The 24,736-nt window shown below is 42.5% G+C and overlaps 1 protein-coding gene across 1 annotated transcript in view; it reads right to left on the reverse strand.

Annotated features, from left to right (window-relative positions):
* The window catches only part of MCUB (mitochondrial calcium uniporter dominant negative subunit beta), a 408,993-nt gene that overhangs the window by 79,815 nt on the left and 304,442 nt on the right, over positions 1-24,736 (reverse strand). The window contains exon 4 of the mRNA XM_069241124.1: positions 15,713-15,817. Within this exon, the coding sequence (XP_069097225.1) occupies positions 15,713-15,817 (105 nt within the window). The remainder of the gene's footprint in view (positions 1-15,712; positions 15,818-24,736) is intronic.

A 24,736-nucleotide genomic window follows, 5' to 3' on the forward strand; every position in this document is an offset into this window, starting at 1 on the left:
TCAAACTTGTGTGAAGCTACATGGATGGATGATGTTCCCATAACAGACCTGGGACGGAGCTGTGCTAATGTTTTAACTTTGAGCCGCGTGATCGATTTCTATTGGATTAAGCCCCTTCAACGTAAAATAGACTGTCAACCAGGACGAATCCAAATGCCGTATGAATACTAATATGTCATTGATTAGTTGGAGTTTGGTCAGATTGATGAGCAGCCTGCCCGGAAATGAGAAGCTGAACCCCTTTACCTGTATTACTGAACGCTCTGTCCCTTTGAGAGGTATCTTCCTTGTTGCCTTTTGAAATTGTGTTGATGGTTCTATCACATCTTATGCAGGGTCCAAAAATCTATTAACCTTGAAGGGCACTGATTCCTGCAAAGGATAAAAATGCTCCAGCAGCTTCAAGTGAGTATTACATTGTACTCAAACAACAGAGAAGAACACGGGCTGATACTGGCTACCATGGCTTCCCCTTGTGGTTTAAATATCCAGTTACACTTACTTATGCACAAAGATGTTCTTTCCTTAACTACATTAGCCTTGTTTTCTTGACTCAAGATTTCTTTGGCATATACAATTTACTTTATCGTTGAAATCCTGCTTCTTAAGATTACGGCTGTGGTTTCTTTACTTTTGTCTGGTGTTGGAATTTAACTGATTGTATATAGTAGCCTAGTGTCTAAGGGGGCCAGTCTGAGTGAATGGACTGGATAATCTGCCCCTGCAAGGACTTGGGATGCTTGAGAACTCCAGCTTAACCGGGAGTTAGTGGCTCTCAGCAGGTCATCAAGGTGCCCGTACACTGCTTACGAGGATCAGGGTAGCTGTTCATTTCGCTCACTATCTTCCAAACAGAGAAGCAGACAGTTCACTGCCCTGGGAGCATGTATGAAGATTGCTTGAAAGAATTCTGGCACATCTTAGACTCTGTATTTTCAAACTTATGGGCAAAATGGCAGTCACTGAGAAATCGTGCATCAATCGAGAGCCTGGTTAGAGAAATAGAACATTCCTGTCTTGAAACCTCTACTTTGATGCTTGTGAATGAAGTAAAGATTGGTGTCTGGTGACCTACATACTTGCTAGCAGAATTCTGCACCCAAGCTGGACAAATAGTACTTTTATTACAGCAAGCATTTTTACCCAGGGCTGGCGCTCTTGGAGGCCAGGTCTGAAAGCCCAGGGCCGCTTCTGGTGCCTCTGTCACTTTCCCCAGCTTCAACTGCATTGAGCATTGGGATGCTTCAAAATAGAGAAAGAGAAAGAGGCAGAGGAAGGTTGAGAGAAAGTGATCAGATAGGAAGAAGGGAGGGAAGGAGGGAAAGAGAATGGATGAATGTAAAGAGATATTGTGTTAGGAGACGAAGGGTGCAGGGCACTTTTGCCATTGCTACTTTTGGTTCCCCAGTGCGGCCCTGCACCCATAAAGCACAGCTTGCCTGGACTCTAACACTGGAGGGCTGCCCAGTGGTGTACACGTTGGAACAAAGTCCCAAAGCTCTCTCTTAGGTGATTTATTTTCAGAAGGTGCAAGAAAGACCAAAAGTACCAATGTGTAACTTGCTCTGCAGACCGGGTCCTTGCAAAAGCTTGTACTGACATCTAGTGTGGATGTCACTCCCGAGGCTTAGGAGTGCTTTCTTGAGAGTCACAAAAAATATTTTGTAAGCAATCTTGATTTATGTTTTTATTTTATTTTTAATCACAGTAAGTTTCGCCTGGGGAGTTAGCCTATTTAAACAAGTATTTAGTACATAAAAAGCATTCTTTTATCACCTTATTTTTCTGCATAAAGCATATATGTTTTTAGAATAAATAGCATTGGTTTAACTGCACTAGTTTTTGAGTCTCAAAAACCTGAAAAATAAAATATTATTTTCCCGATGAACAGCATGCTGCGACATTCCACAAAGCACTGGTAGGTACAAGGCGCATGGCCTCACTAGACTGTGGAAATGCCTAATTGAAAGCTTTTTCAATACTGGAAAAGAATGAGGCCCTGTAAAATATTGAGGAAGCCGGGAGTTGCTTGCGACAATGATCCACTTCAATGAATCTATCACTATTCAAAACACTAGAGGAAATGCGTGAGATCTCATGAGCACACGTGTAAACGTAACACGGCTAATCCGATAAGGAAAATAGAAAATTCCAGGGCTCCATAGCACGTCCCACAGAGGATTTTAGCGTCATAAATAAAGACCCAATAAACACCAAATGTAAAGGAGATGTATACGCTGAAGAAAATAAATAAAAGCACCCAGCGACATGCACGATTGTGTCTTGCATTTGTGATTAATAACGCATGCTCGCAGCGAAGCTATGAATATATTTGCTATTCATCACCAACAAAATACACTTATGCTAATAATGGAATGAAGTTCAGTCATTCAAAATATCTGGATGAGCCGGGCCCAGTGAAGACCAGAAAGTATGCACTAAGCAAAATATATCATGATAGAGGCAGAGTGTATCTTGGGAGGATAAAGAGACTTGCTTTGTTCTATTTTGGGTACAAAATGGAGACATTCAAAGTGCTAAAGAATTGTGGGCCACCTGCACAAAGCATTTTTCTAGTCGCAAAAGGGCCGATTCTGCGACTGGAACAATGCTTTTGGCATGTACAAAGCCCAAATTGCGATTTGGTAACTTGTTACCGAATCACAATTTGGGTTTTGCAATTCAGTATTAGGAAGGGGCGAGTTCATTCTCTTCCTAATACCGAATCTAAATGGTCTGAATTATTGTTTTGTGACTGTGAATGCGGTCCAAAGCAATCGCAGGTAACACCAATTTCAAACTGGTGTAAACCCATTCGCAAAGGAAAGGGGTCCCCATTGTGAATGCAAGCAAAAACGTTTTTTAAGAGCAGGCAGTGGTCACAGGGACCACTGCCTACTCTTAAAATATGAAACTGAAACGTTTCATTATTTTCTTTTTAAACACATCCTGTTTTTCTTTAAGGAACACAGGCTGCGTAAAAAAAAGATTGCTTTATTTAAAAGCAATCACAGACATGGTGGTCTGCTGACCCCAGCAGGCAACCATCCCTGTGATTTTTGCGATTCCCAGTGGGTCACAAATTGCGACCTACCTCATTAATATTAATGAGGTAGATTTATCTTGCCACCCACGAGAATCGCAAAAGAAAATCAATGGAGTTTCTTATATTTGGAATTGCGATTTCCTAAGTCTGATTTGCATCGAATTAGAATTAGAAATTACAATTCCAAATGTTCGTACACATTCATAGTTGTGGCGTGCTGATTCCTACTTTACAGCGGAAATAGTGCAATTTGAGCGTCATGGCTCAGTGAGAAACTCTACCCACTGAGAGTTTGAATTAGGCAAGGCCAACTCACATCCCTTCCTTCTGAGGCTGGTAAATTAATTGGTTTTACAAGACTTCACCTAAGGAAAACTAACCGATCAGGGGATCTTAACCTAATCAAAGGTACCACCCTAGGGATAGGGATGGCATGAATTTCGTCTTCTGCGAGGCATTTCTGCCAAAGCTGATCGAGGGCTATGAGACTGTTGCACAACATTTTTCTGGATCAAACATTTCACATTCCATTTCTGTGTTCTAGTCCAGGATTTAAGGTATCCTTGGAGCCATATATTTGATGTATCAGACATGGTATTGCTCCCCTTGACTTCGCAATTATCACCTATACGTGACAATCGATTAATTGTGAAACTGTGCACTGAAAGCCAATATTAATGTGCATTCACTATAAAATAGAGATAACAAAGTGATGTTGTATAGCTCTAAAACTTCATGTATGTCCAATTAATTCAACTCCATGTGATTCTTTATTAAGTAAATTAACAGCCTGCACAAAAATGCAATAGATTTCTGAAAAGTAATGCGATAAATGTTGCATGCAAATGTCGAAACTGTAGTTCTACACTATACTTAATGGAATGTATTAACAGATATATTTTGTTTTAAATCTACTGTAACGTGAACACTGACAATGATAAATTCATAATTTGAATGTTATATGCGCATCGTTTTGCATACGTGAATGTGCCATTTTTATTTTGCTTTAGGTGGCCTAAGTGAGACTCGCAAGGCCCTGTTTCCTGACTGCGTAGAAAAATGTTTAGTCATTCTTGCTAACATGACTTTTCTTTCAGATTTAGTACCCATGAAATGCTAGTTTAGGAATAGATGTCCTATTGTTTTACGCATTTGGAACCTGAGATAGTAACCTTGAACCCAGTACATTGAGGCACTGTGGAATGGACTTTATACATTTTTTTTTCAACCCGCACGAATGAGGTAAGATGGATGCCTTTCAGATGTTGGTAATGGGAATTTTTCCTGATGTTGCAGTTCCATATTGTACGATGTACTTTGACTGAACAAGTACAACTTCCGAGTCATGTAGAGTGATCGATGAGCAAATCATCTTGCACTATTTAATATACTGTTCCCCAGCTGGATTAGCAGCAGTCTGCTTGACCCTCTTCTCCGGCACTCTCCACTTGGCTTTGCTTGGAATATTACAGGTACAGACCTCTCTACCCTTACACCTTCTTTTGAAATGCTTTACTGAGACTTAGAATTTTATCTCTTGACCGAGCATCTGAAACGCTAGTGCCTTCCCTTTTTATCTACTTTTTACCAACTTTGGTCACCTTTTGCCCAGATGTTTATCCAAATTCTTTTTATCCTTTTTCTTTTTACTTTTTGTCCACATGTTTTAGCCCAGCACATGTTAACTTTTGACTTGCTAATCTGTAGGGTTTTTCTTTGCCCTTGCTAGCTACATTTAGATCACTTTTAAATTGCCTTTATGCTTAAAAGAACCAAACAGCGCTTATTTTTAGCCCATCAGATTATACTTTTGATGTTTTGCATTGCTACTGACGAATGTTTAGTCTTTTTTATGTTAGTTTGTTTGAATTTTTCCGTTGCTTTGGTCAACCCATGGTGATTCTGTATCTTTATAACTTTGTTTTGAGAACTGTCTACATAACCGAGTCTGACCTTGTAATAAAACCCCTTAACTTTATTTCAGACTGGGGTTTTCCTTGTGTGGCCACATGGGTCATACTGTCATTTTAAACTGTACTCTTCAAAGAGTTTTCATTGAACTATTTCTCCACCCCTTCATGCTGGGTGAAAAGATTTATTGACCTTGTTTAAAGCATAACCAAAAATGTTTTATCATATTTAATGCCCATGGCTCAACAGATGCAGACTGCCCCTATCACATATTATGAACAGGCAGCTGATGGTGATTGATATGGCACTTCATAACAAAGAAAAAAGATCTCACATTTGGTAAAGGAGTTTTTTGTGCTAAAAGACAGTCAAAGTAATAGGAAATTTTCCCAAGTTACTAGGATCTTTTCCAATGGTACAATTCCTGCTGTACTATCCTGGCCATATTGTGGGGAAATTGTTTAAGGCCTTGTTTCTTGGAGTCAGAAGTAAACATAAAGAAGATAAGAATTTTGGAATGGGGAAGTTCTTCATACGGGGCCAGCTAAAGACCATCCTGTCCAATAAAGCTGAATATTAGCTTTGTAGACCAAAGCAACAACACTAAGGGAAATGAAAAAAGGCAGACTGGCTCCTGGCATTTAAACTCAGGGCCAGGATAAATTGTAACAGAGTTCAGCCTATCCAGAATGAGAACGGCAAGGATTTGCATTATAAAAGCAATAAGGTTGAGGTGCTTTGAAATTTCTATAAGCATTTTCACTCCTCCAAAAGGGCAGCCTAGATTGATGTTACCCCTTCCCCCACTTGCATACTACAGGGAGTGCAGAATTATTAGGCAAGTAGTATTTTTGAGGATTAATTTTATTATTGAACAACAACCATGTTCTCAATGAACCCAAAAAACTCATTAATATCAAAGCTGAATATTTTTGGAAGTAGTTTGTTTTTAGTTTTAGCTATGTTAGGGGGATATCTGTGGGTGCAGGTGACTATTACTGTGCATAATTATTAGGCAACTTAACAAAAAAATATATATACCCATTTCAATTATTTATTATTACCAGTGAAACCAATATAACATCTCAACATTCACAAATATACATTTCTGACATTCAAAAACAAAACAAAAACAAATCAGTGACCAATATAGCCACCTTTCTTTGCAAGGACACTCAAAAGCCTGCCATCCATGGATTCTGTCAGTGTTTTGATCTGTTCACCATCAACATTGCGTGCAGCAGCAACCACAGCCTCCCAGACACTGTTCAGAGAGGTGTACTGTTTTCCCTCTTTGTAAATCTCACATTTGATGATGGACCACAAGTTCTCAATGGGGTTCAGATCAGGTGAACAAGGAGGCCATGTCATTAGATTTCCTTCTTTTATACCCTTTCTTGCCAGCCACGCTGTGGAGTACTTGGACGCGTGTGATGGAGCATTGTCCTGCATGAAAATCATGTTTTTCTTGAAGGATGCAGACTTCTTCCTGTACCACTGCTTGAAGAAGGTGTCTTCCAGGAACTGGCAGTAGGACTGGGAGTTGAGCTTGACTCCATCCTCAACCCGAAAAGGCCCCACAAGCTCATCTTTGATGATACCAGCCCAAACCAGTACTCCACCTCCACCTTGCTGGCGTCTGAGTCGGACTGGAGCTCTCTGCCCTTTACCAATCCAGCCACGGGCCCATCCATCTGGCCCATCAAGACTCACTCTCATTTCATCAGTCCATAAAACCTTAGAAAAATCAGTCTTGAGATATTTCTTGGCCCAGTCTTGACGTTTCAGCTTGTGTGTCTTGTTCAGTGGTGGTCGTCTTTCAGCCTTTCTTACCTTGGCCATGTCTCTGAGTATTGCACACCTTGTGCTTTTGGGCACTCCAGTGATGTTGCAGCTCTGAAATATGGCCAAACTGGTGGCAAGTGGCATCGTGGCAGCTGCACGCTTGACTTTTCTCAGTTCATGGGCAGTTATTTTGCGCCTTGGTTTTTCCACACGCTTCTTGCGACCCTGTTGATTATTTTGAATGAAACGCTTGATTGTTCGATGATCACGCTTCAGAAGCTTTGCAATTTTAAGAGTGCTGCATCCCTCTGCAAGATATCTCACTATTTTTGACTTTTCTGAGCCTGTCAAGTCCTTCTTTTGACCCATTTTGCCAAAGGAAAGGAAGTTGCCTAATAATTATGCACACCTGATATAGGGTGTTGATGTCATTAGACCACACCCCTTCTCATTACAGAGATGCACATCACCTAATATGCTTAATTGGTAGTAGGCTTTCGAGCCTATACAGCTTGGAGTAAGACAACATGCATAAAGAGGATGATGTGGTCAAAATACTCATTTGCCTAATAATTCTGCACTCCCTGTATTAATGAGCTCAAAATGTTTTAAGCCTTGAAGGGTGCATTAACGATGGCGGAATTTTAACTGCAATCAAAGGGCTGAAATGAAATAAGATGACACATCCATATGGCTTCTCATATACTTTCTACACACATGTTCAGCAAATCCTTGGGACAACTAATTTGTGATCTATTCAACTTTTGTATGGGTGATGAGAGGATGACACCATCAAGTAAAGAGCCCTCACTTTTCTTCTTCTTGTAGGTCAACAGTCTTGTTTACCAGCGACACCCTATTGTATGCAAAAATCTTTGTTACGACGATGGAACAACTGCTTACTAAGGGGATAAATCCAGAAAACATATCAACTGTGTTTTTAAAGAGCAGGAAGCTGGCAACAACATCCACAAAATCATTAACCTTGCTGATCTTACTTAATGGCGGGGGGCCTCCTCGGACCTAGTATCTATGGATAAAGAAAGACACACAACCTGGGTGAATTGGTTTTTTTATATATGTTGGGCAAGTATGGCTTTGAGGAGGCTAACAAGCTTCAATGGATCTTCCCATTTTCCTCATTAAGGACAATCCTATACTATTGAGGAGTTAACCTAGAAAACACTTGTGTTGTATGTAGACATTACCTAAAAAGGGTTCAAGAGGACCCCCGGTCTTGGTGTTACAGGGCCATTGCATGAGTAGGCTGAATCACATTTTATAAAATTAATATCCTTTACACCCCTACGTAATTTTTTTCAGGTTCTGCCAGTTTAAGTATAGTAATAGGTTCACACAGTAAGGCTTAAACCTGAGAGTGGACAACTCCTGATGTTGTTTTTTTTTTTATAAATAGCTTTTTATTAGTTTTTAACAAGATAAGCAGGAAAGATGCAAACACAAATACAAATAAGAATAAGAATAAAGTGGCACCATAAAATCAAAGTTCAACGTCCAACCCCCGGTCCCCACGCGCCCCTCATATGCCGAGTATGTATTCATCCAATTTTGAGTCCATGGATCACAGTAATACAATGGATAATATAGTGTGAGTATACACCTTAATTACAGCTCCCTCGCCACGGAAGCATCAGAACTAGGGCTGATGTGTGTTGTCTCTCCTAAGCACACACAGATTAGCTGACCAGTGTGTTTTCCCATTTCCCCCATATTCTGTGATGCTTGTCTGGGCACCCCCTTGCTTCATATATAGGCTTTTCGCATTGTGCGCACCAATCCATCCCTCTCTTCCACTTGGCCAGGGCCGGTGCCGTTTCGGCCTTCCAATCTGCCATAATCTCTCTCTTCGCCACCAAGCATGCTACGCCCAGGAAAGTTTGGTTCGCCCTGGTCAGACCCCTCACCCCCCCCCATGACCCCCAACAGGAGTTGTATAGGAGATGCCTCCACTTCGGATTGTAGGACATCTGTGACCTCCCCTATGATTGCCTCCCAGTACGTCTCTATGACTGGACAAGTCCAGACCATATGGAAAAAGTCAGCCTCTGGGTTGGAGCATTGGGGGCAATCGGGTGTGGACCGGAGGCCTACTTTAAAGAGTCTTTTGGGGGTGAGGTATGCTGCATGTAGGTAGAGGGTTTGTAGCATTTGGAATCGGGAGGAGATGGCCAGAGTTCGGGGGGCGATCAATACTTCTCTCCAATCTGCTTCGTCTATAGGGCCCACCCAGCCCTCCCACTTTGAACGGAGTCCCTCTAGGGGTGGAGAGGTATTGGTGAGCATGGAGCGATACAGCTGAGAGATTCCTCCTTTTCCCAGACTTCCCATCAGGACCCTAGCTTCAAGTGGGCTGTACCCTGGGATGTCATCCCCTGGTTGCACGTGTGTGAGTAGTGCGTGTCTAAGTTGTAGGTATTTATGAAATTGGGTGTTATTTAGCAAATAGATTTCTTGGAGTTCCCCAAATGATCGCATGTGAGACCCTTCCCAGATGTCCCCCAAGGTGGAGATTCCAATGGTATCCCATTTCTGGAATCCCTCCAGCGCGGAGATCTCCGCCAACCCCGCCAGAGAGGAGTCTGCTGAGTGAGGCGGCCCCACCAGCTCGATGCCTTTTGAGCTGCCTGCCACCCTGTAAGGGTCATTTTAGTCACATCCGGGGTGTTCCGTGGAATGGGGTCCCCATACAGTGCATTAAGAATCCCATTGTAGCCCGTTATTTGGAGTTCCAGCCTATACGCCGGGTCTGACCAGCCCCCCCCCCCCAACCAGTCATTAATTACAAGTAAGTGTGTTGCTAGATAATAGAAGTAGATATTGGACATTCCCAACCCTCCGTCATAGATATCCCTTTGACAGGTAGCGAGGGACAGCTTGGGGCGGGAGCCGTGCCACAGGATTTGGCGTGCTGTTGATTCCACCTCTTTGAACCACTTTCGAGGGACCAGGTATGGGAAGTTCTGTAGTTGGTATAGGAACCTGGGAAGTATCATAATTTTATAAAGCGCAGTCATACCCAGTAGATTGAGGGGTAGCCCTCGCCACCGTTGGAGGTCCCCTTTAACTTTCCTAGTGAACGGAGTAATGTTTAATTCCCAGGCCAGTTCAGGTAATAAGGCTATGTGTACGCCTAGGTTTTTAAAGCTATTGCGGCGTATCGGGATGTTTTGTTGCCAATCGACACATTCCCTAGAGGGGTGCAGGGGTACCAACAGGGATTTTCCCGGGTTTAAGGTCAGGCCGGAGGCTTGTGAGAAGAGGTCTAGTAGTTGTAGGACCCGTGGACCGCTCATGGCAGGGTTGGAGAGGTAAATGAGGACGTCGTCTGCGTACAGTGCCACCCGGTCTTCTGGGCCTGCAGGCCATGACCAACCTTCCAACAGGGGGTCTTCCCTAATCAATCTCGCTAGCGGTTCTATTGCTAATGCAAATAGCAGCGGGGATAACGGCCATCCTTGCCGAGTTCCACGGCGAATGGGAAATGGCTTGGAGGTGACCCCATTTACCTGGACCCGCGCGGTCGGGTTAGAGTACAGTAGCTTTACGAGGCCGCGGAATTTAGGCCCAATACCATTGTTCTGTAGGACGTGTTCCAGATAGGACCAGTCCACTGTGTCGAAGGCCTTCTCAAAGTCAAGCAGGAGAAGGGCCAGGGGAGATCGAGTCAGTTTCCCTCGGTGTGCTAGGGCGACATGCAGTCGTCTAATGCAGTGTCTGGTGCAGCGCGACGGCATAAACCCACACTGATCAGGGTGTATCAGCGATGGAAGAACAGCTCTTAGTCTAGCAGCGAGTATGGTGGATAGCACTTTAATCTCAGTGTTCAGGAGAGATATAGGTCTGTATGCCAAGCGTTTATGAGACGGAGGTTGAGTTTTCGGGATCACCACTATTGTGGCTTGATCAGTCCCGGAGGGGAAACAGCCATTTTTCTCGGCTTCGTCGTACATATTGAGCAGGTGAGGGCTCAGAATGTCCCCACACTTGTTGTAAAGTTCCGATGGGAAGCCGTCTGGGCCAGGTGTTTTGCCCGTTGACAAGCTGGCTATTGCTGCTGTGATTTCAGCGAGCGTTATGGTTTCGTCTAGAGATTCCCTGGTTGTTTGTGAAATTTTAGGGAGGACGATGTCGGCCAAGAGGGGAGACTCCCTCTCAGCCAAGGGCCGAGGGCTTTCCGCATATAGTTGCGCATAGTAGGAGGCGAAGCTCCTAGCAATGTCGCCAGGTGTTTTTGCAGTCGAGCCCGTCTCATCCGTAATCTCAGGGATAATTCTGTCGGCTAGTGGATGCGAGGCTAGCCAGTGCAGGAGTTTACCGTTTTTGTCCCCCCAGCCATATACCCGTGCCATTGACGCCCTCCAAGAGAATTTCGCAGATTCCAGTACTAATTGCTTTATCTACTCCCTGACTATGGTGAGGGGTCTAAGGACGGATGCCGAGGCGGCTGTAGTACCTAGCCGTTCTAGGTGTACTGCCTTGGCCTCAAGTTCCTCCACCTGTGAATCACGGGCGCGTTCCCCGACGCGGGTGAGGTGCTTGGCATGTCCTCTAAGTGAGGCCTTACATGCGGCCCAGATCGTGCTCGGGGATTGTACGGATCCTAGATTTTGGTCAAAGTATTGTGTGAGATGATCCCTAATCTCGAGGGTGTATTTCTCTTCTTGTAGGTGCCAAGCGTTCAAGCGCCACATCGGGTGCTGGGCTGGGTCGATACCTCAGAGTCGGATTCGCACAGGGGAGTGATCCGAAACCCCCCGTCAGTCACTTACACAAGTCTATTGTGATCAAGTGTTTAGTTCCTAATCGTCACCCCTCCCAGATTGAGTAGGGGCTTCATGGGATCACGCGGGCCATAAGCCAGATCAGCACAACATACTTTGTTGACGGACCTGGTGGAGGGCGGCTCAACCTACCCTTTGGACGTGCTCCCGGATATCAAAGGGTAGGTTGAGCCGCCCTCCACCAGGTCCGTCAACAAAGTATGTTGTGCTGATCTGGCTTATGGCCCGCGTGATCCCATGAAGCCCCTACTCAATCTGGGAGGGGTGACGATTAGGAACTAAACACTTGATCACAATAGACTTGTGTAAGTGACTGACGATTACCTTTTTTTGACTATCAGCAACACTACATAATAGCTAACAGCTTCAAAATTGGAGAAGTTCTTTTACACTAGGTCCTGAAGAAGCGTCATTGGATCCGCTCTGGACCACCGAGACGCGAAACATGTCGACCCAATTTTGAGGTGGGTCTCGTAGTTCCCTGACCTTCCTACCACTAGACATATAGTTTGAAAGTGGTTGAGCATCATCTCTATCTCACTTTCTCTTTTGATATTTTAATCTTGGCCTTCACCCTACACAAACAGAATAAAGTCAGCATTTATCTAGGGTCCTGAGCCAATTTTATTCCTACTTTCATCCTTTGAACTCTCCCAGTTTCTTCCTCCCTACTCATTTGCGGGACAGTGAGGCATCATCGAGAAAAAGATCTCCGGCAAAGAGCCCCCCACTGGGTGGTGCCCGTCAGACATTGCAGCGCCGGTCTGACGAGGAGCTTGTCCGATGATGAAGCATGACACCCATTTGGGTGTGTGAGGACTCTTGCTCCTATTAATTAGGATCCCAGAGTACTTTCTATAGCTCACCTTGGTCTCTTAGGAACAGTGTATTGCTTTAATAGTCACCCCTCTAGAACCCCTTGAGAATCCTGCGTGATAGATTTTGTCGTAGCCCCCACGAGCCAGCATGGGACATTTAGTGCCGAGGAGATGGGTTTCTTGCAACAAGACCAATGACGGGGCGTACCTGCGCAGGGTGCTAAACACTGACTCCTGATGTTGTTAAATACAACGTAGATAGGTTCAGTAATCTGAATGGATGAAAGCATCTCAACAATGGATCCCCTCTCCCCCCCCCTTTGAACATCATGCTTCTGGGAACTCTTTAAAGGTATGCAAGTTCTAAACAGCAGCTGGTGGCAGTTGACCAATGCCCCTCAACTTTTAATACTTTTAAGGTATGGGAGGCTGCAGGGGTCTTTTGTGGCCTAAATAAGTTCCCTCTCCCTGTTCACAATTCACATCATCCATCGCTGTACCCCAGCATTCAAGTCTGGTGAATTTGAGAGATGGTAGCAAGGAGGCTCCTTGGCACAGACATTTTGGAAGTGATTTAGATGACTTCACTAGGTGCTCCAAAAGTAATCAATTTATGAAACTTCAAGGTACATCTAAATCATAAATCTCGTAAAATGCTTTACTAGTATATGGCACCGGCAAAGAATTGTAAGGGACTAGACTATGACAGGAGGCTTGCACAGCATGGCTGCAATAATTTCTACAATGCTGGTGGAGATGCTGCAAACGATTGCGACATTTTGTACTTCATTTGGGTGGTATTTTTAACTATGGTAGGAGCATTACCTCCAGAGATGTCAGTGGTAGATGTCCAGTCATCAGAAGATTTTTTAGCAATTAAAAAACTGTCTCCTTTTAGCTTCTTTTAATTAGTAGCTTGGAAAGCTGTATGAAATGGATCAACACGTCTGGCTAAGCTATACATTGGCCGTTCTGATTTTTATGAAATCCAGACTTTGCAATTTAAGATAATATTTTTTGCTTCTCATTTTTATGGCACCCACTTCTCAACTATGTGGGACAGATAACAAGGATGGCATTTTCCAGGCATAATGTTATACCTTTGTTTTGTGTCCATAATATGATGAGGTTCTCACACATTATTTGTGTGTGTACTAGGGGTTACTGTAAAGGTGTGGACAACGATATTCAAATGTTCCTTGATGAAATGTTTGTTTTTAAAATATCAAGTAGCTGGAGCTTATCTTTAGGGCCTGCGGGAATCTGGGGTGGCCGGTTCTTCAATAAAGTATTTACAGATTGACTATGCTCCTTTCACAATACTTCAACATCCTGTGCAGACGTCTAAGAATGATAGATTCCCAGGATGCTGAAAGCTTGATGATAGCGGTCAGTAGGAGTCAATTGTCAGGGGATATTTTCACTGGTGTAATATACAACCACAGCTCATGTTTTAAGAGTGAATTACTAGGAATTAGAACATTGGAATGTTGGGAGCGCCAATAAAAACAATGGAGTTCTCCAGGCTTCTAAGGGCTGGTAGAAGCCCGGAGTTCCAACATTCCAATGCTTGTGTTCACAGCTGTTGCTGTCAACAAAGGCCTCACGGAGCCGAGGGGACTTTGGATTTAAAAATCCCCTCAGGATCGGTGAGCCCTTTGTGGGGAATGTTCTAATAGCTTTATAGCACTCCGTAACTGAGCTACACCAGCATTAAAGTCTCGCTCCCTTGTTAAAGGCCCTCGACTTGGGCTCGGGCCTTTAACGCTGGGGCGGGTCGGTATAGCCTGCGACAGCAGGCTATTAGGCTATATTACAACAATGGAATGCTGAGAGCTCCATTGAAGACAATGGAATAGCGCCAGTCTTATAAAGGCTGATACAAGTGTTCTGCTTCAACATTCCAATGTTTGTCTATCTGATTCTCCCTTTTTCTCCCTTTTCAATTTAGAACACTCTACCCTCTTTGGCAAAATATTTTAATAGCCTTATAGCCCTTCTACCTTGGGCTATACCAGTTGCTTAAGGCTCTCAACCTTGTTATAGGTAGAACCTTTAACAACTGGTATAGCCCTCAACAGTGGGCTATAAGGCTATATTAGAACACTGGAATATTGGGAGTTCCAGTGAAGACAACGGAGTGGCCCAGGGCCAATAATGGCTGTTTCTCCCTTTTTAATTTAGAACATTCTACACTCAGTGGATGGATTATTATATTAGTGGTATAGACCCTTCTGTCTTGGGCTATAGAAGTTGTGAAAGGCTCTTGGCGCCTATAACTTAGCATCAAGGTTTAGCCACTATAGCCACAGGCAGCGCTGGCTCTAGGGCTATAGTATAGCCAGCCATAACGGGCTAATCTGGCCATTAAAGGCCTGGTCCAGCTTAAAGCGAGCGGGCCTTTAATGGCTGGTATAAGCCAGCTACTGGTGGGCTATAAGGCTATTAGAACATACCACCCCTAAAGGGCAGAATGTCCAAATTAGTAAAACAAAGGCATTGCAAAGCCTGAGGGGGTTAAAATCCCTTCAGGCTCCCCGGGGCCTTTGTTCACATCAACAGCTGTAAAAGACACACATTGGAAAGTTCGAGCTCCGGGCTTCTACCAGCCATTAGAAGCCTGGAGCTACTCCATTGTCTCCAATGGAGTGCTCCACTTTTCCATGTTCTAATTTAGGTTGAAAATGCATGCTGATGTTTTTTTTTAGTTGTTCTTATTACTTGTATTTTTATACCTCTGGTCGTTTTTGAGCGAGGGGTGGGTGGAAGCCTGATAGCAGTCCCTCTTTATTGGTAACTAAATCTATGTGTGTCTTCTGACTAATGTGAAAAGGAAAATTCAAATTAACAGATGTTACAGAATGCTGCAGTGAAGCCACTGGGCTGAGTTAGAATGACCATGTCCTAGGGTCTACGAACAGCCAGAATTGTCGCTAGTGTAAAACAAGATTGCATTCAACGAACTGGATCTTGCATTCAACAAACTGGATCTGGCCTACAGACGTTTGCTTGGAGAAGTCCTTGCGTACTGCATGCAGGCCTTTGGTGGTATAGCTATAGTCTGCCCTGGGTTTGGGCTTCAGCAGGTAAGACACTAACAGTTACGAAGACTAAATTTGTTTGAAGAGGGGATGAACAATTGGAAAATGTTCTGTAAAGCTGCAAAGGTCATGAATTAAATTTGCAAAGACCAGGTCCCATATCTTAGTGCTTTGTAGCTATCTGTTCACAGTACTCATTTCTATTTCTAGCTATTTGAAGCACAAACACCACAAACTGGTTGACTAGTACCTACAAAAATGTGAATTTCAAAGACACTTTATAAATATATCCAATCTGAAGTTTCTTACCTACAATCGGTGGTTCAACCTGGTATGTGGTGTTGTTAATGAGAAGAGTAAAGTTATTCCTCAGCACAACTTCCATCAGTGTGTTTGAAGATATTCTGGCACCATCTATACAAGAAGATGAGACTGTTTCAGACTCCTCAGCCTTTAGTTGTAAGCAGGCAGAAATTAAATTACCAAAAATAAGCAAAACACACACCTTCATTGACTGTAATGATTACAATTCATTCTTAGCTTTACTTGGGTGATGAGACGCCTGCTGTACTTCCCAAGATGTGATATCATATTCATTCATAATAGTACAGCTTTTCATTTAAAAAATATTAATTGTTAATGTATGTACCTGTGTACTCTACAACTGTTTTCGCTCCATTTCTGGGAATGTGTAAAAGTAAAATTTCCAAATGCTAGTGATCAAGCGAGAGTCCTTCTCTTGAGTGTTTCGGCATAGAAGGTAGAAATGTAGCAGCAAGGCAGAGTGCTTTAAATCAGGTCATTGATACGAAGTGACCAGGAATCCCAGGCTTTTTGCCAGAGACACAATCTGATTATAGAGCCAATAGCCCAAAAAGAAGAGTATTTTTATATTGAAACTGTATATTGTATTGCACAGTGCTTGCTATCCATATGTGGGGGCACTGAAGTGCCTGACTTTATGGGTAGCAAGCTATGCCATGTGGGTTGTGCAGTTGGAAGATTTTTTGTCTGTTTTGTGATCCTTTTGATGATTTTGTGAGAAGTGTTTCCATATTGTGCATGATGACAACTGAGGTGCAGTTATTGTGCTTTTCACCAAAGCCCTAAGCAGTGTGATTGATGAGGTGTGACAGACATGTAAATAAGTCTGAACAACACGACCCACCATGTCTGTGAACCTTCACTCAGCACTGTCTTAGCTCCAACTACTGAGCTCCTGAAAGATGACTTGAATCCCTGCCCACATTCCAGTCCAAGTCATCATAGCACAGCTGACACAGGAAACAGTCAGGCAACTTCTACCACGCCAAGGGGCACAGACAGGAGGATTCGGTTGCAAGGCTAGGGCCATTAGCAGAAACAGCAGCACATGGTCCAGGAGGAAATATTTTGTCTGATCGGCGCTCTGATGATAGAATGACTGCTGAGACCTGGAATATAAATGTCAAGTAAGAAACATTTGTATTTCACTATCTTCGACCTAATGAATTTATACTTTGGAAAAGAACAGAGTTATGTTCTAAACGAACAAGTCATAACTAACATTGTGTTTGTTATCAACATTATATGCATTGTATTCACAACTTTCCAAAGCACATTAAGTGGCCAACATAGAACACAATAATGTACAGTCATGCTCAATCAAAAAAAGAACAAAATACTAATATAAATCATAACACAAATTCATCATAAAACTGTTATCGGGGGTAGAGTACACAAAACTAAACAAGCATTTGCAATGCAAAGGGTCTCGCATTTGCTCATGTTAGAGCTGATAGCGTTGTAAACTCCTAACCCGACTTTTCACCTATCGGCAAAAGTGCATTTATGTACGTAACCAGAAAAAGTGCAATTAACTGTGTAAAGCGCTCGGCTTCTGCCAAGCGAAATCGCGCTAGGAAAATAGAGAAAAAGTAGTCCACGAGCCGGACAGAAAACACCGAGCCTCGCATGTTTTCTGTACTTGGTCGATGCGCTCGAGGAGGGCTAGCCACCGGAAAAGGCATGACGTATGAATGCCTTCGACTAATGAAAGTAAGCAGATTTTAATAGGCAAGACCACAAACCAATGAAAAACACTGACGTGACGTCGACAGGGCTCCGAGCCCTTTTCTAATACCTAAAGCGTCTCGCTGTGATACGCATGCGCAAGTGCATGCGACGCAGGCTCGAACCTAAAAAGGTATGTATTACACAGTAGCGGTTGCCTCGGTGCAGCTATGGTTCAGCTGCACTTTCCATTGAAAAGGCATTTTTTGATGTTGCTATACCTTTTGATGCCGTGGACAGATCTGCACCAAACAAAAGTTTCATCATGCCAATTTTTTGTGAAATAGTTATATGGGAAAAAAGTTAAGAGGTGGGAAGAGGTAGTGAAAGAGTGTATCAGTTCCCATTTTATAACTTTTGCCTAAAGACAGAGCAAAAATCGCTTAATGAATCAATCTTGCAGTAAAAGTACAATTACTCCTAACATGTGCTTTTTTGATTTAGTGTACATATGTTCAGTAGTTTTTGAAAAACGTGCTTTAAAAAAAGTGCCAGGTGGTATTGAAAGGCTTAAAACATTTGTGGATCTCTGATGTTTGAATTCGCAAGGCAATCCTGTCAACCACATTTTATTTTTTTACACAATGTGATTGGCCGGTTTAAGGCTGAATTTCTTTTATTTGGGTAATCTTGAAACTAATGCTGGCTCTAGAGTTAGCGCTGTGATACAAAATATGCAACATACATGCAGGACAAAACCCAAAGGTGACTATCCCAAGATCCCCAGAGAAGTGGTGAGAAATGCTTAGACGTGAGGAAATTACACAGCTCTGCTGATAAAAAAAAAAACACAAAAAACGGCCTTTTTCAGCATGCAACTCATGAGCTGAAGCGGGCTAGTGAGCCTGCCAGAAGCATTCGTAAGTGCTGGATTCGACCAACATTTTGTCACCTACTATCGAAGCAGAGTCGACTTGAGGCCTTCATACAGTGTAAAAACAAAATAACCAAACAGAAGGACCGACCCATGTACCCAGACCGGAACCCAGCTCAACTTATAAAACAAAAGAATGATGGTCCTGTGGGTCACATCTGAACCAAAGATCTATCAAACCAATCGTAACCTGTTCCACAATAGTATGTTAGTGCATCGGTAAATGAGACAATGTGCCTAAAAAATAATTTCAACATGATATATAACCTCACAGCGTTATGATATCGAAGTATACCAACAATCAGAGTGGACGGAGCAAGGTGCAAAAGAAGTGCTCAGTGCATATGAATTAATTTACATATATACATCCTATTATCATGAGGTATCCACATTAGGACTAGATGTATGAAATGAAATTGAATTTCTTAACGAACTGAATCGTAATTTCGGTCCGTTAAGCAATACAGAACTGCCTTTCCATATGTACAAAGGCCTAAACGTGGTTGCAAAATGTGATTTCTACATAGTAGCAATCGCATTTTGCGACTCCCTAAATAGGAAATTGTAAATAGGGATTTCCTATGCACCTGTACAAAGCACTTCCTAAAAGCAAAATGGGCATTTAGGAAATGCTAATACGATCAGATCCAGTCCGATGGTAACCATGTGCAATTTAAAAAAAGCACTAAAAAAAGCTCAGTTACTTGTGCACACAGCAGTGTTCATGTGAAGGTGGACCGTTCGCATTGGATCCAAAAGCTTATGGACACATGACCCACAATTTTAAGTCAAGATGATGACAAGTTACCACTGATAAGACAGCTTCTGTCAGGCCCAGTCTGTAGTTTGCTGAATTACGTTACACACATTCGAGACCCATGCCTCAAATCCCAGTGTGAGTTAGAACACTTCTATGTGTGTCACCCCTACATTATTCAACTATCTGTAATGCCTGCGAGTTCTGGAAATAAACACCAACACCTCTTAAATGTTCTCCTTACACAGAATTTGTGCATAACATTGTATTACATTTAGCCAGACGTACTAGTGGACAATCTATTGTCAACGGAAGCTTTCTTTAGCTTTTCTCACAAATTCTTTGTAACAGGCATTGGCTTCCAGCTGCAACTTACTTTGAAACATGCCTCTGCAACTCACATCAAGTGCTCTCGGTGTAAATCATGTTTATCATGGAATACTACTAACACCCTAAACCTTACTGTTTGTTTATAGGGTCAAGTATATACCTTTCTACATGCCCAACCATACTTGCCTCTGGGACTTACACTATTTCCATTCTATGCATCCACATGTGTACACACAGTAACTGTATGCTGCATATGACTAGAGGTCTTTGCTAAACACGTTCCTTTTAAAATGATGTGAGGGCTTCTGGAGTAATTTAATAGCAGTAACAAGAATGATGTAATTTGTGGTGTCATCAGTGATGTCATCAATGACGCCATTTAACATGTCATGAGTGATGTAATATGTGAGGTCATAAGCAGGGCAAGTTATAGTTATTCCACTAAACTGTACCTGGTTAATTTTAAGGGCTTTTCAATTTGTGAAGGTTAGTTTTTCTCTTATGTCAACACCCATCTATATGGGCCATGAAAATACAAGTGGTCCAATCACAGTTTATTTTGAGAAACTGTACTAGATAAATGCAGAGTCACACATTTATTACTACAGTGCAAACATCAAAAATTATTACAGGTTCAGCAAAATGAACATAAAAAAGGAGCTTTCGCTGCCTCACAGACTGCATGCAACACTTACTTTACACAGAGAAACAACTCTTCTAACAGTCTCTTCAATGTGATTTTAGCGTACAAATCTAACACATTACACCCTTGTTTTAGTCAAATACCTATTGTTAGCACCAGTACATGAAATATATGTGCAGATGTGCTGATTATAAAATTCTGCATATTAACAATGATATGGGAGGAGAGGGGCATCATGATTATTGGCCCCGCCAGAGATTAAACAATGGTAATAAACAGCATACATTAAACCCCGACACTGAGATGAAGCTTATGCCGGGTAGCACGCTGCTCTGGAACTCGAACCTAGGGGTTAATCCACTGGTTATTGTTATTAATCTTGTGCTCTCAAGGAAAGCTTTCCATCCACTTATTCCAGTTTATTTGAGGTAGATTTATTTAATAGGAGTTAAATATGATCGTTAGTGGTGTGGTGTATGTAGATGGTTGGTGGGATTAATAGACGAGAAAGAGCAGATTAGATATTGTTACGCTGCAGGTGTATGACTTTCAAAGAAGGAGAGGTTATGATCTTAGAAATGAGGTGTGGACAATTTGTGGAAATACATGCACGCAATTTAAAGTAGGCTGTGCACACTAAGAGGAGGCATGCATAGGCTGCAAGGAGAGGAGTTTTGGAATTAAAAAGGACAAGCAACAATGTGAAGTTTTAAATGTAGATAAATGGTTCATGCAGGGTTTTAGAAATATGGAGAGGTTTGTTTGAGAAAGCATGCTATTTGAAGATGCAATACTGTAGAAAGAAATGACTTTTTGCATGAGAGACAGTGCAGTATTATATAATTTTGATAAGCACTAGCATTAGGTAAAGAATATGTCTGCTGCTAGACCACCACTTGAGCAAAATCAGGTGATCAGCTCATGGACCGGAAGCTTAAAGTAATGGCTGGACACACACACATAGCAAAATATGGAGATCTTTCGTCTGTTCTGAAAGGAAGCAGTAACCCGAACATTACAGCAATTTCAGAGAACAGGTGGAGTTGAAAATTCAAACAATGAAAAAGAGATTCTGCAAATGTTGGAGCTGATGTTTTCTTAAAGTTTGGCTCAGAGTATGAATAATAAAAGCAGAGTTGGGTGCATTGTGTATGCACCAGGTTTAGCATGGAAGAAGATGAAGTATGAGGACAGCCTACCAGACTGTCAAATAGTATTGCCTGCATTCCTGTGGTTGGAGGGTGTAAATCCAAGAACAGAAGGGAGGAGAATGAAGGCAGGGATAGATTTAGAAATTACATGAAGACTCTGTAAGCAAGGACAAGCTGTATGTTCATCCCGAGCACTGTTATTTGGGAGGGGCAGGGAAAGAGACTGCAGCTTCTGTTTTTGAAGGTGAGGATGTTTTTAGGCTAGACCTGACCCTTTGTTGGTTCTTAAATTGCTGCTTCAGGAAGGTGGAGGACAGCCAAGTGTAGAAACCTCACACTACATTGTGCCTATGTTTTGGGTACTCCTGTTTGGAACCAGCCCTAGTGCTACATGCTGTGAGAAGCAACCTTTACACAAAGGCTGTGTCTAGAGGGCAGCCACAGAATAACACTTGGAGGAGAAAAACCTCAAATCAATTCTGAAGTTTGGGACAGTGGATACAAACTCTGGTGTGCAGTTTGCAGTACTGGGCCTGATCGGTCTTTAATAATGTTGTGCTATTAGACCATATCTACTGCATACATAGACAGCCCACAGTGGAGAAAGTGGGAAGGAGTACAGTCTGCAGTACATTGTAAGGATACTGCATGTCACAAGGAGCTCCGAGACCATTGAGAGGAACAAATCTGAAGGCAGAGTTCCTTTATAATGTCACAGAACTCTGAGGTGAGTTGTCATATAGTTTTATCGTATGACATTTTTTATTTTATTTGTTATAATACATGACAATACCATTGCACTTTCAAAAAAGTGCCTAAACCCTTGGTGTCTTGCTGCCACATGAAAGTGACAGTATGGTTGCAGAAATGAAGAATAAAAGTAGAATCTGTAGAGCAAATTTACACACACCAAAAACATTTAAGAATGTGTTGCAAAAAAGACTTTAGTGTCAGGTTAAATAAAGTCAGATTAAAACAATGTAGTAGCTCACAATGTTAGACACATGAAAGGATATTATTTTCATAATAATCCATGATGTGCATAATCTAAACATGTTTCCATAAATATCTCCTTTGTGCACTTTTCACTGTTGAAAAACAGATCAAATGACTGGAAAGCCAATTTTCTTTTTCATTGTTTCATTATATAAACAGATGCCTCACCATCCATCTTAACGACCACCAATTCCTCAACGTCACGCAATCCAGCTTCTTACCACTCCAAAGCAAGGAGGCAGCCCTTATAACCCCTACAAAAGACATCCGAATGATTCTGGATAGAAGAGAGACAGCTGACCACATCCTCCTGGATCTCCCCACGGCATTCCACATGGTTTCCCTCACTATGCTCATCCAACACCTGCATGAGACTGCAATACAAGCCTTCTCTACACTAGATTTGGTCATTTGTGACTGGAAGGCCACAATCAGTCAGCCTGGCTCTTCTTCGGATGCCTGTAACCACACCTGTGGAGTACCGTAAGGATCCTCACTGAGCCTGACACGCTTCAATGCTTACATGATTCCACTAGTAATCAACATCCACAACATCGACATCCTATCCTATGCCAATGACACACAACTGATACTCTCCTTCTAGGCCAAGACTACCAACAATCAGAGCAAATTCACTGCTTATATGACCCGAAGTGTGGGAGCATTAATGTGATACTGAACAACTATTCCCAGTGTTGTGTCTTCACCATGATTTCATGAACCCTGCAGCTGTACAAATTCTTGTTTTTGCACTTAGGTCAAGGAGGCTAAAAGTCCATGAACTGTTTATTCTTCTTAGCTTCCCCTTTCTTTTCAAGAACTGAATGATCAGGTAGATAAGGCGTAGATAAGAAAGGACGACAAGCAGCAGATGTTGAAACCATACCTGTCCTCAGCACTGTGGGCGTGTACTCATGCTTTGATAAGATTCCTGTTAATGTTTGGCTTATGCTTAACTTACAAAATCAACTATGTGCACACATGTCTGACTCAGCTATTTTAGAATATGTCAATGAAGTTCAAACAACATTAAAAAATGGTGCCAGCTGTGTCTGGCAGAGCATACTTGGAAGCCAACTGCTTTATATCTCTCAAGCTTAAGCTTAAGCTTAAACATAGTTCCATGACTGTGTTTGATTGCTGTCTCTCATTAATAGACAAGTATACCTGATTTGTGCATTCACAGACATCAGTGACTGGATGAACACCAATTGTCTCAACCCTAACACTGACAAGGCAGAATTTTGATCTTCGGGAAGAACCCATCACTGTGGGACTCACCTGGTAGCTAGCTGTACTCAGATCCAGACCCACCCCCACCATCCACACATTGAGCCTCTGGATTGTCATCAACAGCCAGCTCACCATGACCACCTAAGTCAACGTCGTCGCAGCCTTCTGCTTCCATACCTTGAAGATGCTGAGCAAAGTCTTCAAATGGCTCCCACCCAGCACCCGGAAACCCATCATAAACACACTGGTCGCAAGCAAGCTGGACTACAGAAACACCCTCTACACTGGTATCAGAAAATAACTCACCAGACAGCTTCAAACCATTCAGAACGCAGCAGTCTGAAACACACTTAACCTACCACGCCGCACACACATCACACTGCACCTCAGGGACCTCCAAAGTCCAGTTCAAACTCCTCATACACACCTATAGGGCCTGCCACAACATAGTCTCAGCATATCTCAATAGCCAAATCTCCTTTCACAAAACAACCAGGCACCTCATTTCGGCTGAACTCCTAGTTGCACACCCTCCTCACTTACATAGAACCTGAACCGGCAGTCAGACCTTCTCCTGCATCACATCTAAAGCCTGAAACAATCTGCTGTTACACAGAGTTGCTTCATCCACCCTTGAGTTCAGCAAGAAGTTGAAGACCTGGCTATTTGAATAAACCTACTCACCAGATCTAGGCCCAGCAAGACTTGCACCAGCCGCAGCACCAGGTTACCCTCCCATGTGACAGTGCAATTTACAAATACACATAAAATAACACTGTTTAAACAAAAGCTGTAATTGAGACTGATTTGTCTTTTACCCTAGCTGTTGGCTTTGACAGGAGGCATTAGTCAGTGAGAACTCACCTATAATAAGTTATTAGTGTTGAGCAGCAACTTAATTTCATTATTACAGGTGTCTAGAGAAGTCCAACTCGAATGTAATACGAAAACTAGAAACTACCTTTTATACAGGTTTGGAGGCACATATGAATAATATACATTTTCCACATCTATCTACCATGACAATATATAGGTATTTTACATAGATGTGACGTTAAGAAAAGTAAATGTATATTAACATACATATACTTACCTCTAGAATATTATACGCGTGGTGAGAAAGTTCTCTTTTGTGTAATCAGACCCATTTTTGTGGATGGATGCCGGTGATTTTTGCATACTGGTGAACTATTGACCATTCCCCAGTGTATGTGCCCTGACGCCTAAAGCATTGTAAAATTGGCTGATCCTAACATTGAACCATTCAGTAAAGCCATAGTATACGATTCAGGAAGAT

Source organism: Pleurodeles waltl, chromosome 1_2 (assembly GCF_031143425.1).
Source record: "Pleurodeles waltl isolate 20211129_DDA chromosome 1_2, aPleWal1.hap1.20221129, whole genome shotgun sequence".
Taxonomy (NCBI): domain Eukaryota; kingdom Metazoa; phylum Chordata; class Amphibia; order Caudata; family Salamandridae; genus Pleurodeles; species Pleurodeles waltl.